Source organism: Nipponia nippon, unplaced genomic scaffold (assembly GCF_047370975.1).
Source record: "Nipponia nippon isolate SJK-2023a ecotype South Korea unplaced genomic scaffold, ASM4737097v1 scaffold_1, whole genome shotgun sequence".
Taxonomy (NCBI): domain Eukaryota; kingdom Metazoa; phylum Chordata; class Aves; order Pelecaniformes; family Threskiornithidae; genus Nipponia; species Nipponia nippon.
This window is the reverse complement of record NW_028262290.1, coordinates 143630880-143657236: the sequence shown is the minus strand read 5'-3', so window position 1 is coordinate 143657236 and position 26357 is coordinate 143630880. Positions and strand designations below refer to the sequence as shown.

General features: G+C 37.7%; 2 protein-coding genes across 2 annotated transcripts in view; one reads left to right on the top strand and one right to left on the bottom strand.

Annotated features, from left to right (window-relative positions):
* RUNDC3B (RUN domain containing 3B) overlaps positions 1-11036 on the top strand; it is a 54286-nt gene extending 43250 nt beyond the window's left edge. Inside the window, exons 9-11 of the mRNA XM_087775644.1 lie at positions 5520-5666; positions 6061-6176; positions 8587-11036. Of these exons, the coding sequence (XP_087631770.1) occupies positions 5520-5666; positions 6061-6176; positions 8587-8732 (409 nt within the window). The 3' untranslated portion in view covers positions 8733-11036. The remainder of the gene's footprint in view (positions 1-5519; positions 5667-6060; positions 6177-8586) is intronic.
* A 1616-nt stretch (positions 11037-12652) lies between these two features.
* SLC25A40 (solute carrier family 25 member 40) overlaps positions 12653-26357 on the bottom strand; it is a 22008-nt gene continuing 8303 nt past the window's right edge. The window contains 7 exon segments of the mRNA XM_087775629.1: positions 12653-12805; positions 18512-18592; positions 20622-20703; positions 21041-21150; positions 24077-24250; positions 25546-25646; positions 25648-25668. Coding sequence (XP_087631755.1) covers positions 12690-12805; positions 18512-18592; positions 20622-20703; positions 21041-21150; positions 24077-24250; positions 25546-25646; positions 25648-25668 — 685 coding nt within the window. The 3' untranslated portion in view covers positions 12653-12689.

Sequence of the window (26357 nt, the reverse complement as noted above, 5' to 3'; positions counted from 1 at the left end):
ATAGTAAGTGACCAAAGATAATCACCTTCTTTATATAATTTCTGTTTTGCATGCAGGACCCTTACATACAGGTTGTCTTTTTTCCTTGTCCCCCACTATGGATGAGCACGTCAAGCCAGGTCACACTTTCAAGATGCAGAAATCTTAGATGTGTTAATCCAAAGGAGTAATTTGTATGATTTTACTGAATACTTTTCTTTGTTTTCTAAGAGGAGCTTAATTTAAATAGTGGTTCCTGAGGTAGAAAACAAAAAATATAAATGTAAGCCAAATATTTGTTAGTTTTTAACGATTTATTCTAGTATTAAGATGATGTTCCCATCTCTTCTGCTGCTTGTTTTTCCTAACAAGTTATTAGTTGCAGTAGTATTTTGAATTTGTATGGAGTTTTTCTATTTTTAGACATGAAACAAAAACCTACCACAATTTAAATGTCATAACTTAAACAGGGTATCCTGGGCTAGCATGGTGAGACTGTATGTTACACTTATATATGTGCATTATGGAAAAAATCTATGCCATGAAGTAATACAAAGGATATTTAATCATTTTAAAAGTGATTTTTTTTGAACATACGTTCTGTCTCCAGCATCACCAATGCCTCTCCTGTAATAAATCCCATCAAGCATTTTGCTGGGTTTGCCTCAGCACTTTTCAGTATGAAAATGGCAATTCAGCAGTTACTTCCAAAGGAATTGGAAATGTTCTATCTCTGCCTGCCATCTCTTCAGTATTTCTTGATTTTTGTAATGTTTTTCAGAACTTTAAACACGATATGAACTTACTTTATAACAATATTTGTTGGGGTGAGGACTGCTCAGGGCACCAGTGTTGAGAGCAGGAGAAAAAGAATTGTTTTCCTTCTGCAGACCAGAAAAGAGAGCTGCTGCTACTTTTTGCCAACATGATTATAAAGAGATGGAAATGATTGTAGGTAGAGAAGATACCAGTTAGTGGATGGGGAGAAGTAGTTCACAGGCTTTCAGACAACCAAGAATTTTTTCATGCCTAGATTAGGTGATGTACCATAAATCAGTTTAACCCCCCTGCTCTCATAATAAATTCTTACATGTTCTCCCTACTCGACACAAAACTTTCTGCACTCCACAGTCTCACCGTGTCTGTCCAGGATACCCTATTCAGTTGTATCTCACATGCTGCCTTTCTTCCATTTAAAAAATAATCATACAATCTCTTATTAAGATCCACTGTATTTGCCATGTACCAACTACCTTCCTGAGATTATTATATTTAGAAACCATTGTTTCCATCTTCTTTTTGGCTTTCAAGTTTTCTATTTCCAGTCTGAAGAAAAGGAGTTAACAATTTGTTGTATATGCTCGTTGGCTTGTTTTCACTGAAACTTGATTATGTTTCCTTCTTTTTTTAACTTTTCTGTATAATAAATCCTTTTGTCTCTTTTACTTTTCCTCTTCCCTTTTTGGAATGTCCTTGCTTTTACTCCTGTATTAAAAGCCTTTCAATACTTAAAGGGGGCCTACAAGACAGATGGGGAGAGCCTTTTTAGTAAGGCCTGCTGGGACAGGACAAGGGGTAATGGTTTTAAACTAGAAGAGGGTAGATTCAGACTGGATATAAGGAAAAAATTTTTCACGATGAGGGTGGTGAAACACTGGAACGGGTTGCCCAGAGAGGTGGTAGATGCCCTGTCCTTGGAAACATTCAAGGCCAGGCTGGATGGGGCTCTGAGCAACCTGATCTAGTTGAAGATGTCCCTGCCCATTGCAGGGGGGTTGGACTAGATGACCTTTAAAGGTCCCTTCTGTCCAAAACCATTCTATGATTCCATGAAATGGCCTAACATATTGTCTACAAACCTTATCTTGCATCATCCTTAAATCACCACAGCTACAAAACTAATAGAACAATATTTTATTGAATTTTATTTTAAAATAGAACTGCATACTTGTGATCTTCAGTGTTATTCTTATGATGTGTTATGGGTTTTGTTCCATATAAGTTATGCTTATAAGTTATGAGGTAATATCCTTCATAAAATCTAGGCTTTGAGTCTCGGTCTACAGGCGTTCAGGTCATTCTGGTTTTCAGCTGGTGTTTCTCACCAGCAGTTCATTCTCTGGAACAGAAGCAATAGAATAAAATCTGTTTGTACATAGGCCATTCCAGTTCAGTATGTTTTACTACAGACCAGCATTTTATACAGAAGCTTATATATCACATTATTTTTATGTGAACTTCTAGTAACACTTTTGAAATACTTCCCAGTCAAGGCCCAAAGAGTTCAGGAGTTCCTTTTTTTTATGTGTGTAAATAACAGAAAATACTAATTTTACATTTTAGTCTTGAATATTTTGTGAAACTTGTAAATTTCACAAATATCCCTATTTGCCATTTGTAGCTCTCCACCAATTCTTAATTTCTTATTTTTGCTCTATTAAGACTTTATTCTAATTTTTCCTCTGAAAGCTTGTACATGCTAAACTTATTTTGCTGTACTAGCAGACAAGTAAGTTTTAATAGTAATATTCTTCTGTCCTGGTTTCAGCTGGGATAGAGTTAATTTTCTTCCTAGTAGCTGGTATAGTGCTGTGTTTTGTATTTAGGATGAGAATAATGTTGACAACACACTGATGTTTTAGTTGTTGCTAAGCAGTGCTTACACTGGTCAAGGACTTTTCAGCTTCCCGTGCTCTGCCCGGTGCACAAGAAGCTGGGGGGGGGCACAGCCAGGACAGCTGACCCAGCCTGGCCAAAGGGCTATTCCGTACCGTATGACGTCATGCTCAGTATATAAACTGGGGGAGTTGGCTGGGGGGCAGCAATTGCTGCTCAAGGACAGGCTGTGGTGCTTAGTTGCTGACTGGGGTTAAACCATGACACAGCCTGACAGTAAGTACGGAGAAAAGCACGTAATCTTCATTGCACTCATTGTGATCGTTAAGAAACTTCAAACCCTGCAGTACCGCAGCCTGGAGTTGGCCATCAGTAGTTACAGTATTTGCATTCTGAGGAACAAGAGTGCTACTGTAGAAATTCAGTCTGCCTTGGATAAAATAAATTGTTGATTTTTGAGAGCTCTTAACTTCTAGAAAGAGCTCCTCTGACCTGACCAAGAATAGGACAGCACTCGATAATCTTGTGCAGCATTTTTTCACATCGAGTGTTTTGAAATTTGTATGCTTTTTTTTAATTAAAATTTGATCACATTTCCTTTTTTTTTTTTTTAACTCCTTTCTGTAGTAAATGCTTTTGTCTCAGTTTCTTTTCCTCTTCCTGTTTTCAAATATTTGTAGCAGGCTCATTTTTGCCTCATGGTGATTAAGCTTTTGAGGATGATGTATGCTGTGTAGATGGGGTGCTTAGGGACATGGTGTAGTGGTGGACTTGGCAGCGTTAGGCTTACAGTTGGACTTGATGATCTTAAGGGTCTTTTCCAACCTAAATGATTCTATGATTCTGTGCAGTTTAATACTGTGACTCTTAAAATAAGTCTGGTTAATATGCATAAATTGATACTGCCTTTGTTTATCTTGAGAGAATTGCTGTTTGCAAGCAGTGCCTTCAATAAGTCTTTACTGCAGTGGGATCTCATGATATTTTAAAAATGGCTGCAAGAAAGCAAACAGCTAAATAATCTACAAGGCTGAAAAAATAGGTGGTAACTACCAGCACCTGCTGCAAGTATTTTGTCTAACTTCCTATTGTCTATAATACTAGTTTATATATACTGAATAATGTGTTTGGACTGATTTTATATATTCAAAGTTATTTTTACATATTTTTAAAGATTCAAAATAAAAGCATAAAAGTTCTAAGAGGGGAATAATTACATCTGTATCCTACCTGATGCCTGGTTTTCTTCCTGCGCATGGTGGAGTGGTTTGAGTAGTGATCTGCTGGAAGTGTCTTTAAATGTTCTTATGCTAAAATCCCTGGAGCAGTTTGGCTAGGCTTTGTTTCAGAATTTCTTTGTCCACACAAAGGGTGAAATTTCAGGTTACTATAGCATAAAGATTTGTGGAAAAAGCCTCAATTATAGAAACCTATGTAAAATGCCAAAATTCTACTATTAGCAACTTTTCTCTAGATGTGTGGTTTTGTCATCTTTGCTCAGCACGTTTATTTAATAATAACTTAACCCTACTGCTGAGTTGTGTGCTGATAACATACAGGAATTGCCCAAATGGGAATTTAAATGTACGTGTTATATGCTTATGAATGCGCATTTAGTTACTGTGTGCATAGTTGCTAATACAAACTATGTTCTGTCGCAAAACTTCTATGAAAGCATAGAAGAAGCCCTTCTGAATAAGGAGGTGATGTAGTGTAACTGGTTAACCTCACAAGAACTTGCTAGGTCAGTGTTTCAGATTCCTCAAATCAACAATCCTTTAAACAGACCTGTTTAATGCTCAATGTACCCCATGGGATTAGGGGAATTACATGGGAAGTGAATACCATACAAGATACTTGAAATTATTGAGAGCTTTGGGTTATCAAAGTGGTTATTCCTGTAGACCCCTTAGAGAGGAGGGTGAGGGGGAAGATCCCAGGGTAGAAATGTTGATTGTTTACTTGCGTGAACACTGGGGGAATTCATCATCTTGAGAAAAGTTTCTTGAAAATAGTTCTGTTCACTGTGGTGCTTCACCACCTTCTCTTGCAAAATTGCTGTGCATCTGTCTCCTCTCTCAAACTCGGCTACTAAAAATTCCTTACTGAACTCGCTATTGTCTTACCTTGTTTTGTGGGAAATTTTGTTTCTTTGGGTCATGTTATGTGCCCTTACTGAGATTCTTGTCTAAACAGTTTAGATACCACCAGAATAAAAACTGCATTGTAAAAATAGACCTGTTGACAATGTTATTTGTGAATTCCCATAAATGTATGTGTACCATGAATAGTTATTTAATTTGCTATGCAGTTTGGCATTTCAGGTAACAACATGGCATTTGGCTTTGAACTCCTGAGTACATTCAGTATGGAGATAGGTAACATCCGCTATTTGCTTCAGGCCACAGATAGTCAAACTGGTTGTAAAGCAGCGTTTTACTATTGCCTAGTATTTCATGGATTGGAGGATTTATGGGTTAACAAGCAATATTACTTTTCTTTCTAGAGTTATTCTATGGCAGTATAAGGGTAGGTTGGAGGTTGCCTTGTACTATTGGAAAAAGGCTGATCTTGTCTTGGAGCCTGAAGAACATCACGTTCCCATAGCTGGTTTGCAAAATAGTTGGCCTGTTAATTACCTTCGTGCTGGCAGAAAGAATCTTTCGAATGCAGTTGGTTTTTTATTGCTTTTGCAGAAAGATTCCAATTTCAACTTTTTCCTGTTTCTAAATAAATCTCAATAGGTTTCTAAGTTGCTTCCCCTAGGAAAAATGAACAGTTTAAGATGCTTTATGAAAATTGCAATCTGTTGGTCACTCGAAGTAGAACATCAACTTGGTCAGGAGTATCTGTCTTGTTTTTCTTTCTGTACCTTAAGGAATTGCATTTAATAGACTGATATTTACTGCTTTTTGCATTCACAGGACTGTGCTAAAGAATAATGACTTGAGATCAAGACAAGAATTAACTATTCACCTCACCAATCAGTGGCCTTCCCCAGGAGCTCTGGATGTCAATGCTGTTGCCTTGGACACTCTGCTCTATAGAAAGCACAATCAGCAATGGGATGAGTAAGTTGAATATTTATTTTGATTCACCTTTAGAGGAACAGGGAAACTCAAAATTATACATTTCCCTTAGCATACTCTGAAACATATCCTATTGGAATTACCTGTTACAATGTGCAAGGATCAGCTGGCAGAAAAAATCAGTTTCTCTCGCTTACCATAAAAATTTCCTTCCTTTGGATTAATTTATTTAAAAAAAAAAAAGAAAAAAAAAAAGAAAAAAGGAAATCATTGCTTGAGGAAAAAACAGTGTTTTAGGAAACAAACAAAAAAAATAGTGTGTTTAAGAGAAGAAAGATTAACTGCCTAGGTTGTTTTAGAAAACTTTTTAAGGAGAATTGAAGATATCTAGTTAGATCTTTAAATGTGTTACTTTTAAATATTACTTGCTTTGCAGGAAAAGTTTTCAAAGTCTGGACCAACTTTCAGCAGAAGTTAGTCTTTCTCAGTCCTCTCTGGATCCAGGTCACTCACAGGATGGGAAGCAGGATGGAATGAACTTGTTAAATGAAGGTACAGAGCCAGTCTAGTGGCTTCATTTTATTTCGTTCTTTTGTTCAGTCCCTGTGAACAAAATATGCATTGAGCAGCGTATTTTTAATTGTTATCCAAATTGTTTCATTTTCCCTAAGGACTATACTTCAAATAAGTTTGGATTTATGAAGATGCCCACCCCCTCAATAATTATAAGACTTCGTGCTGTATTTAAAGCTGAGCTTCAAATATGTTGCGTATCTTTCTTCTCCATCACAGAACCAGAGACAGCTCAGCGACAAGGAGGATCTTCTGTCATCTTTTTGCTATAACTAACTCAAATCTTTTGAGTTCTTTAAGTTTGCTTTTTTGTTTCTTAAAAGAAAGATTAAAGGCACTGGATTTGCAACTACCACTGTCATTCTTACATCTTGCATTCAACATTTATCTGTGGAGGTGCAGCCCGACAGTGTTTCTGTTAAAATAGAGAGAGGAACATGATATGAACCATGCTGGTATATAAATGAAATACACACAACCCTTCCTTTCAAAATCTGTACACTTATCAAAGTTTAGCTGCTCCATCTTGTGGTCAATGGTGAAGAGCAGAAAAATGCTGGAAAACTTCTGAAATAGTAGTATTTTGGGTACAGAACACAAATTGCTATAAGAAATCCGTTTCGTATCTCATCAAATGTTAACTTGAAATAGACTTGACAATACAGAGCCTTAGTATTTCATAACTGTAAAATTTCTTGGTTTTAAAATATCAAGGTTGTAAAATTTAGAACGTTTTTAAAGACTGTAAACAGTCTTAAAATCTAAATTATTTCAAGTTATCTTAGAGAAAGTGAAACAGAATCAGCACGGCTATTATGAAGAGAGTTCTCGTGCAGATCTACTTTCAACTGGTTTTTTGCTATATTAATCGGTTGAAGTGATGCTTTGTTTTATCTTCTGTAAATTAGGGTGTGGCAAAATCACTAATAATAATAGTTTAGGTTTTGATTTCAAGACTCTGTCTTTAAAGGTAGCATAACAGCTCACTTCTAAATTACTGAGGTTCATCAGTACCTAAGCTTTAATATAATTTTGTAAGACATGGCATGTGATCCTGCTGTTCAAATACCTCTGGTCTAACTCTCAGTCTGGCAGTTTTCATTAGAAGATTAGAAGTAGTAAACTTGCCCATTACTATTAAGCTCACTCGCGTAGTCAGTTTTTTAGCTTCACACTTGCTGAAATCAAGGGCTGTGCCCAAACAGTGTTACGCTGCTCTTTGTGTATTTTATGTCCTCAAATTGAACGTAGTCTTTAAAGAGTAGTGTTTATGGGAATAAAGATTTTTCTAAAAGTGAAGGCTTTTTGAAAGAGCTAATCTAGTTCATTACTTAGGGAAAGCTATTCAGTCACTTGAAAAAAGCTCGGTAGAGGTGAGACCTAAAACCTACTGGAAACTGCTAATAAGAACCGTAAATGATGCAAGAGAACTACATCTCACTTTTCCCCCCCGCCAATGGATGGTTGGGCAGGGTGTGGTTTGGGTTGTCCGTTTTTTTCTTACATCCTTCTCATGAGAATAAAACTCTTCTGTCAGGAACAGGAGACACAAGGTTAAGAAATGCTACTTAATAGATGTGTGTTTAAAAAATTCTGGTAGACTGGCTTATCAATAAAATCTTGTGCCTGTGACCTTTTAAAGTTGATTTTAATCTCTAGTTTAAGGTGATCTTTTCTATTCTGCAGGTGAACCAGGAGGATGAAACAGGGAGATGCTGGCAGATCAAATTCTTTATAATGTAATTTCTTAGAGGAGTTGGCACAAAATAACTTGAACAGATATTCTGAGAAGGGAAGACATAAAATAAATAGGAATATTGTCCAATGCAGTCTTATACCTATAGGTGTGTTTCATGTTAACTGTCAAGTGTATTTGGATGACAGGGCAGCTACTTGCACTGCCACTCTTGCACTGTAGGGCTTTTTCTAGTGGTGGGAGCCTAATGTACTTCAAATTACCAAGGTTTAGAAAACAAAATGTGTTTATTTTTAAAGAAATATATCCTGATTCTGCTCCTTTCTGAGGGGTTCAACACTAGATCTCTGGTACTGACATTGTACTAAATATTAAATAAGCTGAAATTGGTGCTTGAATTAGTAACTTCTGTTCTCCGTGTAGTCAGGGGAGCCTCTGAATCTCCCTCTGTAGGACACTGACTGCAGCCCAGCTTGTAATGCCTGGGTAGGGATCTGTTGACCACCGGGACAGGGAAGGTATGGCATAAATTACGTGTCTTCCTAATTGCATTTATGAAGTATGAGTGTGCTGCAGCAGTAATATGTAATTCATAATAGTGTAGATGAAACTGTTTTTCTCTTCCCTCATTTTTTTGTGGTCAGGTCATCGTGCTGTAAAAATGATTAGCTCAACTCTTGTTTTTCTTAACAGGGAAGGAAGACACTCCATCGTTGCTTGGTCTTTGTGGCTCTCTTACTTCCGTAGCAAGCTACAAATCTCTCACAAGTCTGAAATCAAGTGAATATCTTGCAAGTCCTACAACAGAGATGACAAGTCCAGGCTTAACACCATCTTGAGATACACACAAGAAGGAAGAGCTTTGTGTTGTATGCATTTGGTTTATGTTCCATAAAATTACTTGCAATGAAGACTGCTAGTTCTAAGTTAACAGATAAGCTGCTTTATTTTTAATTTTCGTGGTTACCTGTTTAAAAATTCACAGATTCTGTCAGTTTTCATTCAAACTTTTTTTTTTCCCCCAGAGGACTTTTCAGATTTTCTATTTTAGTCTTGAATTATTTAAAGCACTTGGTCAGGTACAGGACACACAATCTGATGCTTATGACTGGTTTTTAAAATGGAACAGTTGGAAATCAGTCCCCCACTTAACTGCCATGACCTTTGTTTCTCCTTGCAATGGCCTGGCCCTACTCTAGCCACGGTGCTTCTCTGTAGTGCTTTAAGTATCTATCAACTCTTGCAAAACAGACAGGGAATCCTTAACGCCGGTCTCTGTAGGCAAATGAATATTTTGCCTAAAAATCCAGCTTTTCATCTGTGTATGTTGCATAGGACCTCAAATAGCATATTTAACCTAGCAACAGCTCTTCTCGAGTTGACTCAATGTTAGATTTTGCATTCCTGTTAGTATCATGGCACTTAGGAGATGTCTGAATCGCACTGAAGAATCACACTGAAACACTCTTACTAATTCTTGAAGTTGCATGTGAATAACAAAAGTTGATCATCTAAATCAAGCATATTTAGCGATTTGTAAATGTTGAGGAAACTCACTGAATGCTTTTGAGTGACCTGAGTTACAGATAATCAAACATCATACAAGAACTTTCTTGGTTTATTGGCCTTGCTGGAAAGATGGGGACTAAGGATGGTGGGGTTAGCACCTTGGGAAGTTTGGATTGTGTGTTTATTGGAAAGATCCCAAGGAGAGTGAAAAAGGGGGAACAAAGACAATGTAATGACAGTATTCTCATGTTAAAGATTTTTCTCATTCCTGTAGTAGTGCAATAGGTATTTTTCTTGATTAGGTAATATGGCAGAACTTCACAGTCAGTTTTCTCAAATTACTTGCCGTTGATTTAAATTACGGATAGGAAAAAGAAAAAAAAGGGGAGACATTTTTTTAAATGAAACTAACTTTCCAGATTACCCTACAGTTTCAAAGTTTGCAAATTAATTTTTTAATTGCAAACTATATTCTTAATTCTTTGTAAGATACAATTTTGCTAATCAAGGTAATGCTTATCAGTATGATTAGTAACTTTTTAAACAAAACTTAAATGCATGTAAGTACGTTGTATTTATAAGTGCTAGGGAAAATGCTTTTTTGTGCCAAAGAACTTTCATAAATTGTTTACATGAGTAGCTGCAATACAAGACAGATTTTTAATTATTGCTTACTCTTAGGTGTTTACAGTATGTCACTACACTCTGTACGGTTTTAGTTGATTTGCCTCTTGTAACGGTACCTTGGCACTACTACTGTAATCTGGTCATCTTAGGGTGGGCTTGAAAGAAAGAGGATTCATTCTTACCGTTGCTAAAAGCTACAGGAAACGTTCAGCCTTTGTAAGAATGAGGCTACGCATCTCTGGAACTAACGCACTGTTGGATTTAGCTGGAGGAGGTTCAAGGTCCATCTCCTCCACTCTCTAGTCCACAGTGCTGGAGGTCACTGCATCCGTGGCAGGGTGAACAACTCCTGGTGCCATTGTAATGCAGATTTTTAAAGCAGCTTAGCAAAATCCACCAGATCTTGTCTTTCAAGCCCTCACGTACCCACCCAGTTAATTTCTCTGTAATAAACTCTGACCGTTAAATCCTTTCACACACTGTCAGAATGTCCATTACTTCATGTAACTGGGTTTTTTTGTTATCACATTAAGCACCTGTTCTCTCATGGCAGTTTAGTAACATTACTAAATACTAGTTTGTAAACTAGAGATGCATTTTTACTACAAGTACAGTGAGGGAATCCAGATTCCACAAGTTAACATTCTACATCAAGGTACAGTGATTTAATCGGTCTTGTTTGCTGTGAAACACTTCTACATCCCACTACATCAGTATTTGGGAGGGGGCTGTAATCATGATCTTCAGTCATGTTTGCTGATGGCTCTTTTCTTGGAGCTACTGGTGTGAAATTCATGTGTCATTTAACTGAAGTCTTTTATGTAGTCTGACACCACTGTGAGTTTCCGGGTGTCACGTTGTGCATGGGAAATCAGTTTTGTGTGTCTTTCTCAGTTCTAAACATTAATCATTTTTCAAAAAAATTGAAAAAATGCCAAAACTGTATGTTTTGTTGCCTTGACGTTCCATAAATGTTGCATGTGAATTAAACATTTTGTATCATCGCCGATTACTAGTTTTTGTCTCGGTTTTAATCATAGGGGATAAAATACGACCTTTCGGCAAACTACAGTATTACGGAGCTTATAGCAAATTCTTTTCTTGCAAAACAGGGAGATTTTGGGGTTTGTTCCTGTATTTCATTCACTGTGGTCCAAAATCTGCTGTTACTACTTTCTTTCTCTTAGGCCTTATTTTGAGGTTGTAGTGTAAAATTACTTTGAAAATCACGATGGGGGAACAGTGACAAATATCTCCTATGGCAGGACCTCTTGCCTGCACCGTATGCTGTAACTTTGTACCTAATGTCTTTACAACTAGAGCGTTTTTCAGTGCGTGATGAATTTTCACCAAGGCCAAACACATGCTGGGATACCTTCTTCATAGTGGAATAGGACTGAAGTCTGTTTCTTGGGTAAAGCACACCTGAAAGTTGGTGTCTTAACGACCTGACTACCAAGTTGCTTTTGTACCAGCACGCCCCCTCATTAAAATATGCAAAAAATAAAGTTCAAACATGTTATTGAAAATGCATGAAAGAAGGGATGTAGTGAGGGTAGTTAAAAAATAATTTAAAAAACCAAATCGTACAGAGGAAGCTCTGACTCAGTAAGTCAAGCGCCTATGGGCAAGGGAGATGCTGCAGCTGTTCGTACCGCGCGTGCGCAGCGCACCATAGCAGACGATGGCTGTGCCTGTAGTAGTAAACTAAACGTGCTCTTGCCTTCGGATAGATACACGTCAGAGTCAAACTAGCGTGGAACCACCTGTGGTTATGCCAGCAAACTCGGCCTTCAAAACCAGGTGATGCCATACAGACGGTGTATGGCGAATGCTCCCCGGCAGGCAGCTTGCACCTCCCAAAAACAGGCGAGGGAGCGACCCTCCAGACCACCTGTACAGGCACTTGTCTTCAGTGCCTGGGTGTGCTTTAATTTCTTAGAGTATTGCCCGAAACTAAAAAGCCCCTGCAGCACCTATCGATGCTCTCTGGGTTTCTAATGAGCACGATGTACTTTTTTTCCAGTTTGACCTAAAGCAGTTTTCGGTTTAAATAAACCATAAATAGCCAAAGACTATTTTATAATATGCCTTTACACAAAATATAGAGCTGCAAAAAACAAACGTGCACAGAATTACAGATATATTAAGCAAGAACAAATAAGTGTTTATTGAATTCATTCTCTATCAACCTTCTTATGGAGGAATAATCATAGCATACAATTGGAAGCCCAAAACATTTTCTAAACATCATTTTAAATGCCCAACAAAAATCTTTAGTCAGACTGAAAATTAATGCAGTGGTTATTCTTCATTGCTCTGTCCAGCCTCTATTTTTTTCCCTTTTAATCATCACTGAAAAACAGTCAGAGCACCTCCTTCCCCCCCCCCCCTTCTCCTTTCCTTTCTTCTCTCTAGCTGCAAAGGAAGTCACAAAATCTTCAATGATAGTTTAAGGGTCATGTGTGTTTTCTTAGTCTTAAGAAACTAGAAAAAGTGAATTTATTCTTTGTGAAACAGTTAAAAATGATGTTGCATTTAGTCACCAAACATAATGGCAGAAATTCACTGGGAATTCTAGAAAATGCCTTGACAGGTTCAAATTTGGCACAGTATATTTCACCATATATTTTGACTTCACACAATCGGATGAAGGAGAATTAAGGACGCTGGTTCGTTTTTTCATTTAAATGAGAAAAGAAAGACTTTCCGTATTCATATGTGCTGATCATTATGGCACAAGCAGGAGCAACTTTAAACAGCCGTGGAATAACACCTGCCCAGAAGAGAAAGGAAAGTATTCACTATCATTTGTTTTCTGACTGCAGCGCTCTAGTACCACTTAGTGGGTCACAATATATTGATACCGTAGTGTATCAGTGTAGAACCTGTCCACGTTCCTCACAATACTGGAATTTACTGGCTGTAGGTATTACCGCTGTAACAACCTTATGCGCTCCCTGATGCCATCCTGTGTGCCTACCTGCCTCAAGTCCGTTGTGTCTCTGCCCCTTGTCTCTCCACGGCGGGCAGCACCTTGACCTGCAGGGCTGCTTTGCTCCAGCAGAGAAGAGGTGGCCCTGGGGGCAGGCTTTGTGCCCTCCCCTAAGTGGCAGTGCAAACCTGCGGCTCACGTGGGACAAGCAGAGGCTTGTGACCTCTCAGGTGGGACAACGAGAGGTTCAGGAAGCCCCGAATCCTGAAATGGATAAAGTTAGGGAGGAGAGGGCTCAAGTACTGTGCTGGGCTGTGCCCTCCGCCGTAGGCATGTGTCTCAGCCCTTCAAGCCAACTGTTAAGTGAAAAGCGTGATTCCCCTGCCACTGGCTCCTAAGGCTTACAGCACCTTCACTAAAATGGAAGGATCCTGGTCACGTGTATAAATGATAGAATTTGGGCATTAAATGCCTCCTATTACAATCAACTGTGATCTTGTCAGTGGAGTTTAGAAAGTGATTCAGCTCACCTAAAGGTAGGAAAATAAGGCTGAATCCACTTGTCTACAGCCATCTACTTCCACTTGAAATGCAGAGATGCCTGCATGGAGCTAGTGCAGACGATGCGTGACGTATGGAAAACTCGCGTCCCTTTGGAGCAGTAGCAGGAGGCCAGGCAGAATGCCCCCTCTCACCTACGTGTGGGCGACCCAACTGAGCTGGCGGCTGATCAAGAGGACATCCCTACACTCCGTTACTCACATGTCAAGACCTAAATGTAGGTATCCTAATCGATGAGCTACAGTCCACCCAAAATACCTAATAATACTGATAAGTTGTAGTGTCATGCATTCTGCTGGCATCAGTGCCCTGAAACATGCTAATCCTGTTGCCCAGCTAGGTCCTCACTGTACAGCAAGTAAAGCAATTTAATCTCTTTCAGCGAACACAAACAAGTCTTGCAAGTCTTCAGCCAACTGTGTAGCCGTTCACACATGCAACCCCAAGGAACCAATGCAGTGCTGGCAACACTGGTAAGTATCTTGGGTTTGGAATGTCTCTTGCAGTTGTTCATTTAAGTATGAACTACTATAGGCTTTTATCTCAATAACATTTTAATCTCAACATCTTGTCATTTCCTCCTTAGGCTGCCAGAGTCACACATGACAACATGTGTGCATTACGAGGGACTTCTGAGCATGGCAACAACAGAGCATTGCCCCAGCCCTTCAACAGAACGGGACGACAGCAGCCTCACCCATCAGGTAGACTTGCTGAAGACAGAAAGACGTGGGAATCTCTTCCCCCCCAGCCTGGGAGAAGGCAGCCGAATGACAAGTACTGGGGAAGTAAGAAAGCTGAGGGAGATGAGCATCCCGAGGTGGACACACGGGAAGTCAAGAGCACTTTGTGACTGTGAGCATTTTAAATGCATTCAAGGTTGACTTTTCAGTCACCAGTTGCCATATATAGAAAGGAGGATATTCAAAAGCAAAACACTTTAAAAACAGTTTAGTTATGAAGCGATACTGTTTTAGTCTGGTGATACTTAGGGGAGTAAATTATTGATGGAGCTACCTGTATGTAGGTATTCAACAAAGGCAAAGATTCACCCCCAGGTTAAGATTTGCTTTTGTTTAACAAACGATAGTAGTTCTTCACAAAAAGATATGAACCAGTAATTAGAATTCTTGAGGATGTGTAATCAGCTTGAACATTCACACTGTGAATATCCATTTGCACTGTCATGTGAGGCTGGAAACTCTTCTTCTCTCAGTTCCTGTCACATGTGGTGGCATTCCCAGGCTGCCTTTGTGCATACTCAGGTACACAGAGTGGAAAACGCCTAGCACCAGCTGAGTTTCCTCTTAATTCCCATTCAGCCACAGTACAGGAAAGGGAGAGAAGGTAGATAGCGAGGGCACTTGTGGATGGCAGGTCTCAAAGAACTCCATTAACTGATAATCACAGCACAGCATACATGTGCACTCCCAAAATGTAACACAGTAACCTCCATATTCCTATTTATTTGGATATGAATTGTGAACTGAGCAGTGTGAAGCGAAACTTAGAAGCATTCACCATGAAATGCATTTCTTTGAATGGTGGAAGAATGTTTAGTTATAGGGAGGTTGGAGGAACTAGGAACTTCATACCAAGCCATCACCCAGGAAAAAATACTCTACTTCATTTGATATGGGCTGAAATGACTGCAGACATCTTGCTAAACACTCTGATGTTTATTAAGACAGTCTCAATAACGGTGATGAACCACAGTGAAGCACAAGTATTTTGGAAGGTAAGAAAGATATAAAATATGACTTTCTGTAAGGTACGAAAACAAACATCTAGAAGAGCTAGAGGAACATACCAGCTTCTTTCTCAAATAGCTCCGTAGTCACCATACTACTGATCTTGAACCCATGGATGAAAACTTTCAGCCTCTCTCATTCAAATTAGGCCCCAACACCCCCATTCCTCTATGAAATAATGAGGCATAGACAAATCTACTGTAAAAATGCCCTCCATTCAGAACACAAGCATTTCCACTTGAAGTAGACTCTCAGAGAAAGAAGAAATAATGTACTGAGAGATTGAAGAGGGACAAATTATACGATGTAGAGTTCCTTCTGTCTCAAGAACTCAAGATACCTGCTGTGATGTTTGGTACGTTGTAGGGATCCATTCTAATGTAAGAGAGAAAGACACGAGAAGAGAAAGAGGGAATTGCAACCGTCAAAAGAGTAATAAGCACCTCCCAATGGCATCTTCAGGACTTCTGACAAAGTTTGTCGCTCCATGGAAGAGATGTTAGCAGCTGTAGTCTGATATTGTTACTGCTCTAGACACAGAAGTTTGAGAAGATCTGGTCTAAGGCTCTGCTTTGCTATGGAGCTGCAATGTTGTATTTCTTGAGGGACAGTAGATACAACACCAAATGATCTAAAAATTGTACAAAAATCTTTAAGAAGTTAATTTTTTTATTTCAGTGATGTTCTTAGAGAAAGGCAAATTCTCTATTAAAACCTGAACTCCTCAGGCATGCTAGCCAAGAAGACCTTCCCATTAGGACAGCAATGCTTATCCCAGCTCCGTCTTGCAGGTTGTCCTAAAAACTAGTTGGGCCCACAGTAGTTCACCACAAAGTTCTCCCAGGCTACAGAGACATTCAGTTTAGTTATCGGAAAAGTTCCTGTGCTTATGGGGTAAAGAGTATCTGGTAGCTGCAGAGAGGCAATTAGGGTGGGGAGAGCAGCATATAGCTAACCTATAAAAATACTTTTGGTTTTAGTTGCCAGATTGGCAACTAGACACACAAGTTGCATGGCTATGGCTACTTAGAACACAACAGCTGAGAATGCAAGAACACCAATTTCTGGGAAACCCAATCTTTTCTTCCTGTTTTGCTTGACAGAGCATGCCAAGTAGGAACAGAAGTCTAGCAGGATCCGTGATAGCTGCTGCCAAATATCTACAAATCTGTGAAAAAATGTCCATGTCATTCTCCAAGAGAATATTCTGGGATCTGGCTAAATCCACCATGAATTACTGAAAGGACTAGTGATTATCTCAGAAGGGAGTCAATCCTTTTTGGTAACTACGGAAGTGGAACATTGCCTGAAAGATCTTAAGAAATCTTCGGTTTCAGGATGAGGTAACAGTGAGGAACTTTTGCTCCAATGCTGGAATATAATTTTTCTTGTCTCTTATGTCACACTTGCCAGCTCACAAAGTCCCTGTTCTGGCCAGGGCAGTTTGGTTATGCAGTGGAAAAGACACTTGTAAGTCTCACGAGGTCTCGGGAGCCTCTATGATCACTACTTGATGCCAGAAAGTCCTCTTACAATTGAGCCATACTGATGAAAATAAGGAGGAATAATATTTCCTGCTGAACCTCTCAGGACAATGGCCAGCTTCGTTGCTGGAGGCCTTGAGTTAGTACCAAGAATTAGGTCATACGATTAGGTAGGGCTCACTGGTTTCAGAGAGTTGCCAGGATTTGAAAAAGACACCAGAAGGTATTCCTGGGGGTTTCTTTTCTGTTCTATAAATATGCAGGGCTAAATGGCCAAGATATCTTATGGTGGTCAGGGATACATCTGTGCTGGTCAGCAGTAGAAATAACTACTGCACATGGTTCAGGGCTAAAAAGTGATCTTTGCCAAAGCTATCAAAAAGACTAAAAGATAGTCTTCAAGATGGTCCACGCAAGAAGAAAAATAAAATACATCAAGGAATGACACAGCTGAATGGGGTCTTAACAGTGACATTCTGTCTTACTGAATGGCTCAGAGGAACTGAAACAGCAGCAGTTACACGCTAAACTATGTATCGATGTGCTGAACACTGGACACAGCTGGGCAGCAATCGTCCCTTGATAGGTTCAGTGAGGGTAAGAAAGTCATGTACCATGTATACACTTGTGTGAGTACACATGAGAGAATGCACAAGAAAAATTTAAAACCTCTTTGACTCATTCAGAACTCATTAAATTGGGAATATTGTGTTTCTCCATCTATTTAAACATAAAAATTTAACAAAGATTTTAAATAATGTTTCTAGTTTGATAGAAAATTTAAAGTAAAAAATTATTGGGGAATAGTTGTTGCATGATGACCTTGAATTTCCCAAATATTATACAGTATTATACATAATTACTCCCATCTAGCAAACAAACAAATACTAATAGAATTACCATATCTTCCAGTCCTCTAAAAAACTGCATCGAAGTCCAGTTTAAAATGACTACACCATAGGTTAGATGGGATCTGTCCTGGGCCTAGTATTCCTCAGGAAAATAACAATAACAATATTTTATTACGTGAATTCTACTTCAAAATATCTATTCCATACTCAGACTTCTTGGTTTCTCAATAATGCATCTTCTTCAAAGACTAAGAAGGGAGACAGAAAAATACCACTGAAGCTTAAGCTCTGTTTCTGAGACAGAAAGAACCACAAAAAATAAGTACAGAAACTAGTATGAGATGAAGAACAAAAATTAGGATGGCTATTCCTAAATATAGGTGCTGCATCAGTACTGATGGTTTGGAAATTTTTAGCACTGGACTAAAAACTGCATCTAAGAAACTTTTCCAGTCTAGAAACACCTCCATACTGTAGCTTCCAAACTTACAATCCATTAAATTTTCTTTATACATATTCTTCCTGAAAAGCCCAAGCATTACAGTGTAAGAAACAACATATTATTTAAATTTGAAAAAAACTATTTCCCAAACTGTACCCTTCCCCACCGTTTTTAATTGCCAATGCAGCTGTATTTGTCAAGCCCAGTCCCTCTATTTTTTAAATAAATTGTGTCCGTCTTGGACAGCTGTAGCTTAGTAACTTGTGAAGAGATTACCAAAATTCTCTCTGTGTGTATGCATATCTGTTGCTTTATATATACAAACTATTCTATAACTGAGAGTGTTCACAGAGATGGAAATATTATGTTATGCATGTTACCATCTATAACCACTTGTTATTGACTAAAAAACTTTCTCTCTAGTCTGAGCTTTTTTAGAAAGATGTCAAAAGATTTACCAGCAAATAATCCAGTAATCCCATTTTTAGCGACAATTTTCCTCATAACTGCCCAGGTTGATGTACAGTCCCTCTGTGGAACTCAATATAGTACAAGAAAACAGTGAATTAAACAATATATACAACGCTCCAGAAAAATATTCTTAGAAATCAGAGACAGTCACTTCAGATGTAATTATTAGGTTTAATTAATTTTATGTTAATTTTATCCATACTATTTATACAGGATGTTAAATTCATACAGTACGCAAATTCATACAATACTCGAAACAGCATGACATAGAAAAACCTGTAGTAACGCCTGGAGTAAGATACACGAACAGAGACAATATTCCTTACCAGAGTAACTGATGTAGCTTGAAAAAAGTCATCTAGCTTTCAAATGAGCCAGTCCCTCTCCCTCTCACTTTATACATGCAGCTACAAGATCATCATAATTCAGATTTTTAACCAAGAATTCGCCTTTATGGTAAACTGAATCTAAAGGTAAGTTTTGAGAATTGGTATCATAAGAACGAATATAATAATTAAGCTAGGACACTACACCTTACGTCTCAGTTTACAAAAGTCAAATCCCCTCTAAATGTATAAGTTAGTTTAAGGAAGTATAGGTCTAAGAAATGTGGATCACAGTCTCTTGTAGAGCTCAATCACATACCATAAGCAACATAACCGCAGCATCAAGAAGCAATCTGCGTTGCAGACATATGCAACTGTTTCAAATGGAGAAACTTTGTGCTATTTCACTCTGCACATGCTGTTTTCATTGATCCATAATATGAAAGTGGCTAAGAAGTTTTTTTCTAGATGAAAGTGAAAACAATTTCATAGAATACATTCAGCAGGAACATCCCGCAGCATCTGTAAGTTGCAAAATATTTTTGCAGCCACAGAGAGACAATATGTAAATGCATAGTCAGTGTCCAACTCTAACAGCAACTGGATTTGGAAAGAATTACACTAGTATAAATTACAGATAACCATAATGATATTTTAAATATATTTTAAATATATATTAATTAATATCAGCTAACTGGTGTTAGCATTGAATTCTTACATTCATCAGCACAAGGGAAGAACTGAAACACAGTAACTATTTATATTTAAAGTTTTTTGATCTTTGTCTGTTCTGCAATGAAACATAAATATGTTTCTTCAAGAATTATACCAGAAAAAAAATAGCTTACCTGAGAGAATGAAACCTCATGCAGAAAAGCAAGCACTAAGTTTTCGTAACATCTTACTGAACTAGGGCCTTTATATTAGTTTCTAAGCAGAAACTGTTTGGGTACTCAGCCTTTTTACTGGTCTGTAATCTTAAAGCCATGATCTAACATTTATTTAAGTTAATGAAAGTCCCTCACTGGTCCAGGTCCCAAGCAATGGAAAAAAAAAGTTTTTAGATACAACTTGAATTTGTATAAAACACAGTGGTGCTCTACTGAACCCAGAACAAAAAAGAAACTTCCTTCCTCTTTCATCCTTTAAAGCTGGTAGGACATTCACTAATATGCCCTCAAAAATAATTTCTTTGAAATCACATAAAAAGAAGGTAAAAAATACACAACCTGAGCACACTGCTTTCTCTCTCTAGCCTAATATTTAACAAAAGAAGAATATCGTTATGAAAGAACAAGTGGCAGAGAATGAGCAAACATTTTATCACGTTATTTTTATCAAATCGAAAGTCTTTTTCAATAGGTCACTGTTCACCTCAATGTTTTATAAGAAATTAAATTTTTGCCTATTTAAATATAACTTACTTAAATGTATAAAAATTTGCAGTTGGTCTGCCTAAATGTAATAGCTCTGGATTTTTTTGCTTACATTTTATACCATCTTATTCACCTAAATAGTACTGAACTCACACCTTTTCCCTCCTCCATGCCATTAATGAAATACTGTATTTATCCTAGGAGTTAAAAAATATCCTACGAGATGTTACAATTCAGAGAAGAAAAAAGGTCTTAGTGATGGAATTTTTAGATAAGCTTTAGAAGAAGAAACAACTATTTAAAGTTTAAAGTCCTACCCAAAGTCTATATACTCAATCACCAGGTTTTATTTTTCCAAACGTTACGGGTTTTTTTTCTCCTTACCAGAAACTTACTTTTTAAGGTCTCGCTCTCCCAAAGTTCAGTCTGCCTATGTGTTTTCACTACATCAAACGGCAGAGTTATGACAGCTGCAATCTATCAGGAGAAGAAATCAGTTTTAATGTTAGAGCACAAACAATTAAACTTTCATTAAAATTTTTAAATTAAAGTGCACACAATTTAAAACTAGAGTTGATATGCCAAGTGCCTGATATTATTACAAGTCTTGTATTTCAGAACACTGTAATTTATTCAGAAATACCTCATCAGCTTGAATGCCAGGCCATGTGTATTTATCTACTGATGCACCCCAAAACATACACCATTTCTGAGAGAATCATATAAAATCACACCACTTTTAAACAGTTTATTAGTGATAATAATGTACTAGAACAGTACTAGAACAGTACTAGAAACAAAAATATATACTTACAGAGCCAGATGCTGCTCCTGAAGTAAAAGCAATAAAAAATGTTGGTTCTTGTGCACCACCTTCCTTGCACATCATCTTCTTGAAACGTTCATAATTATACCAGTACATTGCTATGGTTATAAAAAAATAAACTTGCATTACAACACATTCGTATGTCAAATACAGAAATTCTTTTATCAAGTACAGATGTAAGAATTCTACTGTGGCAACAAGAGCAAAAAGAAACAAGGGCTAAAAGCAAAATATAAGTGCTCTGTGGTGATTCATTGACAGACTGCCTTGTTCCCCTTATCTCCATATTTCAAATTTCTTCATATGATACAAACTAGCCTAATCATTTTGTCATTTCCGTAAAGTAACCCCTACCTCAATACAATCTAACCCAAGCACTACAAAACTCACATTACTGATTTTTTTAAATTTAATTTAACATAAATCAAAATGTAGGCTTCTAACTATTCGCTATGTTTTCAGGCATATTTCACACATTTCATAGATGTCACTAATTCTACAAAAACGTGTTTCATACAAAATGAAAGGTTGCTCAGGCCTGCCTCATGCTCTTCTAGGAGACAGAGTGTAAAATTTAATTCTGAGAGAACCGAGAAATGCGATTTTGCTCTCTGGAATTACTGAGGGGGGAATGCCTCTGTGAGGACAGTCTGCCAAACAACTTCTAGGAATAACATCTGTTTCTTTTTTCATTTGCTGAACTAAACTGCACTATTTCTGCATTCTAACTGAAACTCTAAACTATATGCTACTGGGTTGAATTATAGAGTGATTTCTTGTGGCAGTTGGTCAAATAAATACTGCAAATGACGGCTGCATATCCTGAAAGATAACTGTGCCTCATTCAGCACAGAGTTCTGGCGTTTGTGCCAGCAGAGAAATATCAAAGTATTTTCTCATGATGAAGACTGCCAGCATATATGCCTGGCCTCCAACATTTTGCAAAAGTAAATGTAGGCAGTATCTCAGAAGGTATTCTCGGGGTTTGAGGAAAACCTGCTATTGAAATGTACGAAACCCGAATTTAATATAAATTATCTAAAACCAAAACTGCTTAAGCACCTGCAGGACTCTCTTCCTTGTATACCTTTATATTTATATTCTCTGCAACACTGCTTAAAGACTGACTCAAGTATTATCGTTAACCCAGTTCTTGTGCTTATAAACATTCACAGCTTAGGTTTTATTCAGTCTAGCTAGCCTCCCAATGAACATGCTTGAAGCATACCATGCACACTTGGGATAGTGACACAGCAGTGTTCTCATCACCCTATGCTGCTTGAGTCATGCTGTGCTCCTTGGCTGCTTCCACTGAGGAGCTGCTTTCTCAATACAAATTGTTACACTGATTTTAATTCCTCTTGGAAGAGCTAACTTGAGCCAACCACAGCAAAGGCGCAGACTGTGCTGGAAGAATACCAGAAACCATGATACTATTAGGGCATCATTCAAATAGAAGAGCTAAGATTGAAGGTATTAAGGGAGCATATCTTAACTGTCTAGAGAGTATTTATAAGGAAAAGATAATCAGAAAACACATTTTGAAATGGCATTAAGCAGCATTAAAGACCCTTAGCTGTACATCATCAGAGCTTTGTGGCATTTAATTTTGGGTTTTTTAAAAAATACTTTTTCCTTCACTCATGTATCTAATTGCCTGCTCACTTCTGGCTCTTTAACAACAGTCCTTAACCTATAAGGCAGTAGCTGCATGGTAACCTGTGCCTCTGCCTATCCAGCACCCCATGATGCCTGTGAAGTACTGGGCACAAAGAAGTGCCCGACAGCTGTGAGGTGAATGCCAGAGCAGTGTGGAGACTGACTTAAAATCAACAAGGATGTTTTGGACTAGTGGAGGAACAGCAGGCCTGGCCGCAAGGATCTGAAAAGGGCTGAGAAGAATACACACACATAACCTTAGTGCCTTCTTCCTTGTGCACTCCCTCACAGTCCTCTGATCTTCCCACTCTGTTAAAAGCAGCAGAGGGAAGGAAGATCACTAGCTCCTGCCACATTGCTACAGACAAAAATCAGGAAGAGAACAAGAGTTTCTACTTGAAATCAGACAACAGGAATTAGATGAAGAATTTTAGAGTTCTCTTAGAAAGCTTAGCAGAACAGCCTAAAAGAAAGATGTATTTGGCAGAGAGAAACATAAATACATTAAAAAATAAATATTGAACAGGAAGCACTTTGGGCAAAAGGTTCAGATTAATTCAGACAGTTATCTTTAGCCTTAGAGAAAGCATGTTGCCACAGGTTCGGAAGCATTCCCTATCACGGAAGGCTAAATTAAGTCCCATCAAGGAACAGGATCCTTAAGCAGGAAATACAGACTGGCATTAACAAGTGGGAAAACTGTCCTTTAGCAGTCTCATCCAATTATCTCTGTAGCTCACAACATAGCAGAGGTGTGACAAAAAGGGAGAAAGCATGATCTCCTCTGTCCTTGTTGTCTTGAAGAATAGTCCTAGGACTAGCTATGCTCTGTATCAGACTTTTCTTCTTCTAGCCTTTCAGCTTTGGAGCTTTGCTAATGAGTGGTGCTCTAGCTTCATGGTTTTTGGAGCAGTTATACACACTCATTCGTCTTGCTAACAAAATTCCTGAAGACACTACTGCATCACTCTCTCTTTGTACATGTTTTCAAAATTAAGCATCAGAACACTTAGATATAGCATGTTTCTCTATAAAGAAATAGCCACTATACCCATCACAGAGAAAACTTCCTACTGAAAGTCTTTAAAACCAGTCATTACATAAGCTAAAGATGAGAAGAAACAGTCTAAATATAGAGAAAGAGAACGTAACAATGAATCCTAGCTGGTATCCACAAACAAAATGGGGGGGGAAAAATCAGGCCCTCAAAGAATTTATAAATAAAAACACTCAAAAGAGAACAAGTAAATCTCAGTCATTCTTAAAGCTAACCATTAAAATCACCTAAAAACACAAAGTCTAACGGAGTTATGCATAAACAGATCTTCTGACATAACACAAACTTGCACATAAAATAAACCCTACCTGAGAAAGGTACATCTCTCAGAACAGTAGAACTCCAGCCCCTCCACAGGGAAAACCATCCGTCTGTAGCCACTTTACTCCTGACACACATGTACAATTGCTTGTAGGACAACTTGTGATACTGCATCCTAGTTCTGATCAGCTCCAGGGGGCTCACTACAGTAACTGAACCAACTGCAAATGAAAAAAATGTGGGCTTTTTTTAAAATCAACATTTACTAGTAACGTTTCCTGAACATTAAAGTCAGGTCTCACCTTGCTTTATATATTTGATTCCTTTCAACTCTCCCATTTTCCTTGAAAAAATTCCCCAAATAAGCTTCCTTTCCAGATAAGAATACCATATCTCTTCACAGTACCTAAACCTTCTGGGCACACAAGCTACCTACCTTTTCCCAATACTGGCATGTTGTAATCCGTGTAACATGTTAAGAATCCTCATTTTCAGATTTATTACATAAACAGGCTGAAAATTTCAAGTACTTATAAAGATTACTTTTCAATAATTACCATTTTTAAGTGTAACTTGAAGAAAGTGAGATTCGGGTTTGGGTTTTTTTTCCATTAAGGATGTTAAGTTGTTAGAGATTAAGCTTTTATTGATTTCTAAGCATCTTTGCCATTCTTATCTTAAACTATCAAGAATATTTAGCAGGCATTCTGTATCTGATAAAGCAACTCTCTTGCATCTCGTGGAAAGATCAGTGAGTCACCACTCGCTAACAAGCTCCCATCACACATGTAATAGACTTTAACAATTTTACTAGACCCAAGAACTTTTCTCGTGTTGCTGGGATAAGGTTTCTTTGATGTGTAAATTTAAAATCTGAAGCAGCTTAATAAGAACAATTTGCCACATCACCACAGAATACCAATTCTTTTTCCACTAGTCTTCCAGTTCCCCTCATAGTTGTTCACAAGTAGGATATGGAACTACATCCTCAGAGTCTTCTAAGAAAGCCCCAAAATATATGATCTGAGCTACTTCTACAAAAATGGATGAGGAAAAGGATAAACAAAAGTAAGAAAATACAAAAACAAATTCAGTCCCTTTATATCATACGGCAGTAAAACCAGTACAAGTCCAAATTTCAATTTCCTTGTAATTGCCTGTATAGCTTCCGTTATAAAAAATAATGATGTTTATTATTAGATTCATGACAGAACAGAGTTAAATTAAACTGTCCTTGGTAGAAGTCTAGAACTATAAAATTTTGAACAAATTGCAAACATAGTGAAAGTGTGCAGCAAAAATAAATCACATTATTCCAGGTTAGAGCGTTATGTTGCTCAAGAAATACTGGGTAATTACAGTATTCCTTCCTATGCCCAGCTCCATGTAATATTATCCCTCATTTAAAGCCACAGCATATTTACTTTAAAACCAAACCAAACCAACAAAACAAGGGGAAGAAAACAGCATACAGGCATTTTATTTCTGTTTTCTCTTTAAACAGGTGACAACTTACATCTGCTTAAGGAACCTGCAAGAACTGGAATGCTTTCATCATCCTTTCCTAGTCTAGATTTCAGAGCTTCACTCAGTTGGTCATAGCAGGTAAAATAGATTACTGGTAGGAAGTGCCATTATTCTAAAATATAAGAGAGGGAATCTAAATTAATACAAGGAAAGCAGGAGTATAAAGTCAACCATCTTGTATGGATATTTTGCTTAAAAAAGGAAAAGTTAAATCTCCACCTGTGTGTTATGGATGAATAAAAAGCATTAATCCCATGGCTTTGACTCACTGCCTCTAGTTCAGAGTTTCAAATTCACAGATTTCCCAGTTTTCAAGTTTTTCATTTCATTAGGAAAAACTATAAGTAAAATGATGGTGGATTATCTCAATCAAAATTTATTTCATATTAGCTTCAGAACTGTTTTGATAAAGGAATGGAATTGAAAGATCTGAATATGAAGCAAGCAAACAAAACATTGTGGAAGTAGCTACTAACCTTAAATTTTTGTTCATTTAACAATTGGAGAGTATTTTCTCTATCTTAATCAACACTTATGATTCTCATTACTTGAAAGACAAAGTGGAGTGAGTAAATATAACTTTTTCCATTCCAACATAGTATAGACTACAGCAAAACCAGCTAGATCTATAATCATTCAGTGTAGGGGTAAACCACCACACCTTACTATAAAGTGGCAATTATATTTCTGTGTTATGTCTGTGCCAGTATAGCACATACCACCATTACCAAAAAACAGTGAAGACTGTCATGCTTGGAAAACCAACAAGCCATAGTTTAGATCTTTTAAAAATTGTGTACC